The sequence below is a fragment of the Coregonus clupeaformis genome, chromosome 10 (genome assembly GCF_020615455.1).
Source record: "Coregonus clupeaformis isolate EN_2021a chromosome 10, ASM2061545v1, whole genome shotgun sequence".
Lineage (NCBI taxonomy): Eukaryota > Metazoa > Chordata > Actinopteri > Salmoniformes > Salmonidae > Coregonus > Coregonus clupeaformis.
Window position 1 is genome coordinate 20,941,348 of NC_059201.1, and position 9,811 is coordinate 20,951,158.

General features: G+C 44.8%; 1 protein-coding gene across 3 annotated transcripts; it reads left to right on the forward strand.

The window, feature by feature from the left end:
• The first annotated feature begins 8,008 nt into the window (after positions 1-8,008).
• Positions 8,009-9,590, forward strand: LOC121575948 (small vasohibin-binding protein). Of its 3 annotated transcripts, XM_041889242.2 has the most exons (4): positions 8,009-8,094; positions 8,352-8,475; positions 8,591-8,740; positions 9,118-9,590. In XM_041889242.2, the coding sequence occupies exons 3-4, from the start codon at positions 8,633-8,635 to the stop codon at positions 9,202-9,204; spliced, it is 195 nt and encodes a 64-aa protein (XP_041745176.2). In that variant the 5' UTR covers positions 8,009-8,094; positions 8,352-8,475; positions 8,591-8,632; the 3' UTR covers positions 9,205-9,590. The 3 variants fall into 3 exon arrangements, with proteins under 3 accessions (XP_041745176.2, XP_041745175.2, XP_041745177.2); XM_041889241.2 differs by lacking the exon at positions 8,352-8,475; XM_041889243.2 differs by lacking the exon at positions 8,352-8,475 and having other exon boundaries at positions 8,628-8,740.
• Positions 9,591-9,811: the final 221 nt, after the last annotated feature.

Sequence of the window (9,811 nt, forward strand, 5' to 3'; positions counted from 1 at the left end):
CTGGCTTGAATTATGAGGATGACCATACATTTTATTTTCATAATGAGCCAAATGTATTGGTTTTCTACCCAAAGTTGCAAAGGAAATGTTGTGATCTATTTAATAAACACAAGAGACCAGCAAAACGGATAAAAGAGTGTGGCGGTATAGTAGTAAAGAACCTGGTACTTTACATCTAGGGGTCAAAACCTGGTACTTTCACACTATTTTATGGTAAATGATGCATCACCAGATTCACAGGGAAAACATTACAGTATGGAGAAGCAATACTCCAAGCCGCAGCTTCATACTACTTGTCAAACATAGAGAACTGATACTATATACTGGTTGTTGGTGTGGGATTGGCATGGGGTGTGGGGGGGTCCATGGGTGGCTATTGACAATTTTTTGGGATTCCTTATGTCTTACTCATCGGTAGAAAGAAGTTTGGTCCAAATCAGATGTTGGGTACTATATTTATTGAATATTATCTGAATCCTATCAATTAAAATGCCGAATTTGGGTGCAATCACTTAGCGTAATTTCTCAGAGATCAAATTACATTTCAACAAAATAACGTTTAAGGAATGCCAATATTGCCTGTTTCATGTCATGGCTTGCTGAAATAACATGGAACGACTCTACTGTGTCACCAGTCAAAAGCATTTGGAATTTTCCAGTGACCCATCAGATAAACAAAACCAATGTTTCTGCCCAAAACCCAAAAACCGAACCAGCCCAACACATCAGTGGGTCCCGACCCTCTATTTGGGAAACACTGCACCGGAGAATTCCTAATGCAAAACTGAGTGTGTATTCATTTGGCCAGAGTCAGCCCCAGTACTGCTGATCTGGGTGACTGTGGGGTGCTGAGTTATGTACAATCGGTTTTATAACTGCTGGAGAGGCAGCCAGATGCCTGTGTGTGAGTGTGTGTGTGTGTGTTTGTGTGTGTGTGTGTGTGTGTGTGTGTGTGTGTGTGTGTGTGTGTGTGTGTGTGTGTGTGTGTGTGTTTGTGTGTGTGTGTGTGCCAGCTCCCAAGAATATGTGTATTGTTTATCACATTCCTGGTGTGTGTAGAGAAACAGCCAGAGAAACCGAATCCCTAACACCAACCCTAACACAAGCCGCTGTCCACAGGTTGTCCCAGACAGAAAATTGAGAGGGTTAGGGTCCAAATTACACTCTGGGAGAGGAGAGAACGCTGCGTTTGTTTCCTGCACTGTGTGTTTAGTATGTATTTAGTGTTGTGTGTGTGTGTGTGTGTGTGTGTGTGTGTGTTTAGTATGTATTTAGTGTTGTGTGTGTGTGTGTTTTCTCCTGGCAGGGTACACAGTAGGCAGGAGTGACAGGCTCTTTTAGGGTTTTATCAATTCTATCTAAACAAAACGGGTGTCAGTGTTCAGCAAACATCCAGTATACATACAGTGGGGCATGCTGTGTGTGTGTGTGTGTGTGTGTGTGTGTGTGTGTGTGTGTGTGTGTGTGTGTGTGTGTGTGTGTGTGTGTGTGTGTGTGTGTGTGTGTGTGTGTGTGTGTGTGTGAGAGAGAGTAGAGTAGAGTATGAAGAGAGCTAAGGAAGAGAGTGGAGATTGTAGGTGTGTGTGTGTGTGTGTGTCCGGGCTCTGCAAACACAAACACGGTGGTGTGTTAGCCTGATCGCTAACGCAGCGCAGCTCTGCTAAGTGCCACTGCCAAAACAAATAGTGTGCACGTCACGTGTATTTTGTGTGTGCTTGAGTGTGGGCATGCATATGTGCTCGTGCATGTGTGTGTGTGGAGCTGCTAAGTGCCACTGGGCCACTGCCAAAGCAAACAGCTCTAATGAGAAGCAGCTCCTGGGGAAGAGAGGAGGCCGGAGCTGAAGCCTGGGGCTCACCAGCCCAAACACACTGGCCCTGCTGTCTCCCACATGGGCTTAAATAGAGGCCTGTTCACCCCCCACGGCCACCTCCACCCCTCCAACCTCTTCCACCCCACCACACAGCCCAGGAGTTAAAATGTGAGAGGGGTAGATGAGGGGGTGTGAGGACCGAGGTGGATAAGGATGGGGGTTGAGATGGTATGGGTTAGGGGGCATCACGGTTAACAAACAGATCTTGTATCAGCTCTTCAGCTCTAGGTAATTATGTCGGGGTGGGGGGGTACATGTGTTCGTAGATGTTTGTGAGTGCCAAACCTCAGGTGCTTTACAGACTCATCTACAGACTGGCCAGGAATGATGAGGCAGAGGGGGGACGTCTTACTCTTTGCGACACCGGCATGGTTACTCCTGACATGGTTACTCCATCACTCGCCAAACTGTAAAAGAGCAGTCACAAATAGCATCTATTACTGGGGTGTGTACACAGGAGCAGCTCACTGTCTACTGCAGCTGCATTACCACAGTACCACTGGGAGGAAACCAGAGGAGTGTGTCCTGGGGGGACTCTGTCTGTCAGTGTCTGTGTGTGTGTCTGTGTGTGTGTGTGTGTGTGTGTGTGTGTGTGTGTGTGTGTGTGTGTGTGTGTGTGTGTGTGTGTGTGTGTGTGTGTGTGTGTAATAGGGAGAGGGAGGAGAGAGAGAGAGAGAGAGAGAGAGAGAGAACTGTAGCTAATTCAGAAAAACACATGCTTATTATTGTACTGGGCTGATTGTGCACCAAGAGAGGAGATAAAACCTTATGATTGCCAGCTGTGTGCTCTGTGATTGCCAGCTGTGTGCTCTGTGATTGCCAGCTGTGTGCTCTGTGATTGCCAGCTGTGTGCTCTGTGATTGCCAGCTGTGTGCTCTGTGATTGCCAGCTGTGTGCTCTGTGATTGCCAGCTGTGTGTGTGTGTGTGTGTGTGTGTTTGTGAGTAACATACAGTATAATACACACACTGACAGTAATAGCATACACATAATGCATTGCACAAACACCAGAGGGGAGACCACGTAACATACAATATCATATTCAAAACACACACACACACACAGGCATGGTAGAGGGGGGTGTGTGTGTGTGTGTGTGTGTGTGTGTGTGTGTGTGTGTGTGTGTGTGTGTGTGTGTGTGTGTGTGTGTGTGTGTGTGTGTGTGTGTGTGTGTGTACAGGGGAAGAGTAGACGGGGAGATTAGGGTCTAAAGTCTCTCAGTCTCCAGGACAATCCAGCCTGCCTGGCTACCTTCCACTCCTATTATAATACACACAGATACAGAGAGAAAGGGAGAGAGAGAGAGAGGAGGAGTATAGAGAAAAACCGACAGACAGAAAGAGGGGGAAAGGGGAGACAGACACAGGAAGGAGGGAAAAGGGGAGAGAGAGATGGATAGAGGTGGGAGAGAGTGAGAAAGAGACAGAAAACAGAATAATCCAGATATGAGTGACCCTTGTAACTGAATGAGCCCCATACTGGCTGAGCTGAAAAGCTGCTGATGTTGTCATGCAAACAGCTGTGCCTGCTAAATATCCTGTTGGACATTTCTCTCCATTTCTCCCCACACAAACGGACTGACTGTTTTGTCCAAACATTGCTTGCTAAATTAATGCTATCACTAGCCCCATCAAACATTGTGCTTTATATATTGCCTAAACTCAAACGCCATAGTCTGGTTATCATATTATTTAAGTATTTAGAATTCTTTAGCATTTGTATTTCTTTTTGTTTGGTACCACCAACATGTCTACTTCCCACCAAAGCGCAGCTGTAGAACTGTGGTGTTGTAATCATTAGTCCAAACCGTAGCAAACAGTTGCAAACGGAAAAGGTTTTTCAACTAAAACGATCGTTTATATTGGACAAATGCAGCTAGGTCGCTCCCCGTTTGGTTGCGTTGGGATCCTAGTGAATACACCCCTGGCTTCCTAGGTGAGCGCGCGTCGGCCTAGTTTGTGGCTTTAGGCACAGGTTGCGCGCCTCTTGTTAACTGGTTTCTCCCGTTTAAGGTGTGTTTTCATTGTCTATCAGAAACGCTGACGTTTATGCAAATTGGGTCGTTGTTTTCACAAACGTGCTAATTTCAGGCCTTTAGAATGTTAGTGGTACAGTAACCAAAAAAGTTTGCGAACCACTGTGATAGGCTATTATACTCAGCTGTGTGAGTTTACTATTGACACCTATAAGCGTGTTGCATTGTGTATTGCTATTGGCCAATTCATTTTTTTTTTTTTAAGTTACATATTATTTTTGTCATCTGTACATTTTTGTAAATACAACCTCTACATGAAGTCTTCATCTCTTGCACAGTAAATAAATACCACTCACCTACTGAATATCAAACCTGGGTTGTCTGCCACAAGACTTTGCTAGCCTAGCTTACTGAGCTGAAGCCTAGGCATTAGCTTGGGGAGCCAACACAAGTTTTCAGGTATGAGGCAAGGTTAATCATTTCGCAAGCATGATTCTTTGAACCACCTCTGCTAGGCTACTTTAGCATTAGTGTCTTTGAACGCTTGTAAGTGTGTTCACACTGCACCCTGAGTTTCCCATGAGCTGTATGTCCGTCCGTGGGCTTTAGTCAGGTGTTTAGTGTTCTGGCTGGTGTTTATAGTATCTGATCATTAGCCCTCATATCCACACTCACAGGGCTGTGTGTGTGTGATGTGTGTGTGTGTGTTGTATGTGTGTGCGTGCGTGCGTGTGTATGTGGCAATGCTGTCTAATATCCACCCTGACAGAGCTGGCAGTAGCGCGCTGACCCCTGCCCGTGAGGTCACATCCTGTTTGTTTCTGACCCATTTCCTGCCGGCTGGTGCTGCGCTGTTTGTGCTGGCGACACATCGCTCTGTGGTCACTGGGAGGGTGTGTGTGTGTGTGTGTGTGTGTGTGTGTGTGTGTGTGTGTGTGTGTGTGTGTGTGTGTGTGTGTGTGTGCATGAGAGAGAGAGAGAGAGAGAGAGAGAGAGAGAGAGTGAGAGAGAGAGAGAGAGAGAGAGAGAGAGAGAGAGAGAGAGAGAGAGAGAGAGAGAGAGAGAGAGAGAGAGAGAGAGAGAGAGAGAGAGAGAGAGAGAGAGAGAGAGAGAGAGAGAGAGAGAGAGAGAGCGAGAGAGACTCAGTTAGAAGGATATTTTAGGCACAGTCAGCCCAGAAAGTTATTTTTAGGATTGAGTTACTGAGTGTGTGCTGTGCTGGATGGCAGTGTGTGTGTATGCGTACCTATGTGCTTGCTTGTGTATGTATGTGTTGGCATCGGAGCAGACTGGCAGGCTAGGGAGGCTGTGGTAAGGCAGTGTGTGTGGATGGGGGAAGGGGGTTGTGTGCTGTGTAAAAGAGCTGTCAGAGTGATGCTCCCCATGAAATGTATATAGATCAACAACGCTCCTTACAGTCATACCCCTACATCCTCCTCCTCTCTACCCCTCCTCTCTTTATCTCCTGAATCTGCTTCCCAACTCTCTTTACCTCCCCTCTATCCCCGCTCTCTACCTTTCCTTTCTCTACCCTTCCTCTACTCATCACCCCATATTACCCCTTCTCTACCTCGCTTCTCTCTCTACCTCTTCTGAATCCTCTCTTTAACCTTTTCTCTACCTGTCCTCTCTCTATCTCTTCCCTTTGCACCTCTTCTCTCTCTACTCTTCTGTCTTCCTCCTCTCTTTACCTCTCCTCTCAACCCCTCCTTGCTCTTTCTCTCTTTCTCTCTACCTACTCACCCCTCCACATTTATATTAACAAATCCCACTGTGTGTGTATGCGTGCGTGTGTATGCGTGTGTGTGTGTATATGTTTGGGATCAGTTGTTCCTTTCAGGATATTGTATTATTCCAGGGTGAGCACTCTCTTAAATTTGGCGATGAAATCCAGGTAAACCATCGGAATGCCATCGGAATTCCATTGGACTTCCATTGGACTTCCATGGGAATGCAGCGTGATAAATCTCACTGGCACAGCCTTGCCAGAGGGCATACACACCAAGGTCTACAGGTTCACTTCAAAACACGCACGCATGCACACACACACACACACACACACACCTACCCACTCACTCACTCACACACTCACACACACACACACATCTATTCAGGTTCACAGACCCCGCCTCACCCTCAGTGTTATCATCAAGTTTCCCAGGACACTCATGAAGAGAAATGTGTTCTGAGAAGATTCTCCCCTCAGACTCGGAGTGTGTTTGTGTTATTCTGTATTTTACAGTAATAGATGTTCTTGTTTCCATGGTGATGAATCTATGCTGGGACACCCTTCAGCTGGAGGGAGGTTCACTCCTCACTCAGGCTAGATTTATGTAGAGCTAGAAACTCTGTGTGTGTGTGTGTGTGTGTGTGTGTGTGTGTGTGTGTACGAGACAGGTGAATCTGGGTGGTCCGTGAGGGTGTATTTGTGAGTATGCCTGTCTCCGTGGTGACAGTAGACTCATGAACGCTCTGCCATCAGATATCCATGGATAACAAAGGCTCCCAGCCTGAGACACACTCTCAGCCAATCCTCTCTGATTAAACACATCTTCACACACATGCGCGCGCACACATGCATGCACACACACACACACACACACACACACACACACACACACACACACACACACACACACTTGAATATGATACATCAAGTCTCTCCGATTAAACACATCTTCACACACACACACACATACACACACACAAACACACAAACACACGCACACTCATCTCCTCCTCCCCCAAATTAAGCCCTTAAATTATGTCACCTGGGTAATCCAAGCTGAGCTCAGTAAGGCATTAAACTGTCACAGCTTCAGGAAGGAAGAGCTCTCTGCTTGTTCTCAGAAATCCTCCCATCCACATTCCTCACCTCTCTGATCACAAACTCATAAAAAATATATAGATGACATCGAACTTTCCCATGTGTTTGGGAAAAAGAATAGAAAAGAGAAAAATGTTATTGTACACACATAGACCTGCAGCTTTATCCTCGTAATACTCACAGATATCCACACCACAGATGGACAGAGCTTTGGATGAGGTTGTCTGTTAACTGTAAAATATTGCATAGCATGATACCAACTGCATGCCACAGGGCTCCAAAAAGGACAGTGATTAATTATTATACACTGAGTGTACAAAAATTAGGTACACCTTCCTAATATTGATTTGTACCCCCTTTTGCCCTCAGAACAGCCTCAATTCATCAGGGCATGGACTCTACACGGTGTTGAAAACGTTCCACAGGGATGCTGGCCCATGTTGACTCCAATGCTTCCCACAATTGTGTCAAGTTGGCTGGATGTCCTTTGGGTGGTGGACCATTCTTGATACACACGGGAAAACGTTGAGCGTGAAAAACCCAGCAGCGTTGCAGTTCTTGACACACTCAAACCGGTGCGCCTGGCATCTACTACCATACCCTGTTCAAAGGCACTTAAATCTTTGTCTTGCCCATTCACCCTCTGAATGGCACACATAAACAATACATGTCTCAATTGTCTCAAGGCTTAAACATCCTTATTTAACTTATCTCCTCCCCTTCATCTACATTGATTTAAGTGTTTTGTACACTCAGTGTATAAAATAAAACATCGACATAGAATAGTTAAATGTATTATCATTTAAGCAGAACATGACAGTATCTATTATGTTTACATCATGTGACATCCACTTTCACCCAAACAAACGTGAGGATTCTCTCTGTTCTGTTCAATACTGCAGGTTGTCGTGTAAAAATCCTCAGTATTCTCATGCTGTGAGGATTTTTATGACACAGGTTATTTTATCAGTGGGGCAAGAGCGACATCTTGTGGTCAATTGTTGGCCCTCTGCATATATACTTTGTCCTCCAGTGTAAACCGCAAAAGCTCATTAGATTTATGTGATTAAAAACTGGACACTTTAAGTGGTTATTCTAATGTGAATGAATAAAACGAAAGACAGACTTTATTTGGCCGTTAGTTGTTATTTCCATTCAGTGAAAAATCTGTCGATGTGCCCTTGAGCAAGGCACTTAGCCCTAATTGCTCCTGTAAGTCGCTCTGGATAAGAGCGTCTGCTAAATGACTAAAATGTAAATGTAAGTTATATCAGGTAGGAACCTACGTTGGTAGGTCTTTGAGGGGTTATTTTCTGGTTGCACCCAGTTTCCTTTCTAACAGCCGTTTGAACACGCTGACTATGTTTTGTCTGTGTTGAAAATCTGAAATCATATCTGTCTTTGATCGTATTGTAGATAGGTGAGTGTTTTTAATACCAGATACATATCAAAGAAGCGTAGCTAATTTGATTGTCTGTGTTTAATCTAGCTTGCACGTTTTTGTGTTCTCTGGCTAACGTTAGCTGCTAGAAGTGGAACGTTAGCTAAAATAGCAATCTTACCGTGTATGTTTGTGGACACAGTAGTATAAATTGTTGACAGCACAGGCCGTTAGTTATTTGTTGCAAAATTCGATGTTCACATGATTCATTTGAAATGGTGTCAATCTTACTTCAGGTGTGTATTCATTAGTCGGATTCCGTTGTAAAACGTTTTGTCTGTTTGCAACGGAAATCGTTTACTCCAAACATAAATCGTGTTGCAACGAAAACGAGAGTTTCTATTTATTGGACAAATTCAGGTAGGTCCCTCCCCGTTTTGTTCTGTTTTCTTTCGTTTGATTCCTGTAGTAAACGGTAAACGGTTTCCGTTGCAATACGTTTTGCAAATGAATCCAACTAATGAATAAACCCCAGGTCTGGTTGATCGAGACGTTGTGTTGTCTGGTGGCAGTAACCATGGAATCCGCCTGTCGCAAAGACAAGCCAAAACTGAATTCCACTCCTACCAGAGGCGACAGGGCTAAGCAGAAATCCGCCCAGCAGGAACTGAAACAGCGCACAGAGGTAAAGTGGCACATAACATTGCCTTGCCTGGGTACCACTCTGTTTCAAACTAGCTAAACGACAAGCGTTGGCTAAAGTGGAAACCGACTGGCCAGTCCATCAAACATGTCATTCAACTTCTTTGCAGAAGCTTGAGCAGTTTGAAATAATTCAATCACCCATAGAATTACAGCCAACATGGTGGCTGACTGGCTGTGAGTGGTTGAATTAGTTCAAACTGCTCAAGCGTCAGCAGATAAGTCGAATGACATGTTTCAGTGGATAAGGTTAACCTCTGATAAATAGCCTGTTAGCCTACACACGACTTTTACCCCTGCATTTATGATGCCACTGCTTTAGTTGGCTGATCCTCATGGTTGGGTGTGTATGTGTTTCAGATCTACGCCCTGAATAAGGTGATGACCGAGCTGGAGCAGCAACAGTTTGAAGCCTTCTGTAAGCAGATGCAGTCCCAGGGAGAGTGACTGACACACCGACAACCTCCCCACAGCCCCACCGGAACCTTAACCTCCAGCAGCCCTGTCCCAAAGCACAACTACAGGCTCAACCAGTAAAACCATTTCTTACATATCACACAGACACATTGAACTGTGAGTGGCTGGTCCTGTTACGTAGCGATTGCCATAGACAATTATGTGGATCACTGCTGGTCACCTTTGTGTGTTCTCGCCTGTTGCCTTTCCTGTCCTCTCATGGGCTGGAACGCTCTTGTTTGCTGGTATGTGTAATGTTGTCACCGCACCAGTCACCATGTTAAACACTGTTCTCGGGCAAGGAGTGTATTTTTATTTTTTATTTAACCTTTATTTAACTAGGCAAGTCAGTTAAGAACAAACTCTTATTTACAATGAAGGCGTACCAAAAGGCAGAAGGCCTCCTGCGGGGACGGGGGCTGGGATAAAGATTTGTAAAAAAAATATATATATATATATATATATATATATATATACATACACTACCAGTCAAAAGATTGGACACACCTACTCATTCAAGGGTTTTTCTTTATTTTTACAATTTTTTACATTATAGAGTAATAGTGAAGACATCAAAACTATGAAATAACACATATGG

What these genes read in the sequence shown, in the direction of transcription:
- LOC121575948 (XM_041889242.2), top strand. Translation starts at nt 8,633, where the DNA reads ATGGAATCCGCCTGTCGCAAAGACAAGCCAAAACTGAATTCCACTCCT. An exon ending in AACTGAAACAGCGCACAGAG is followed by an intron (nt 8,741 to 9,117) that starts GTAAAGTGGCAC and finishes TATGTGTTTCAG; the next exon opens with ATCTACGCCCTGAATAAGGT.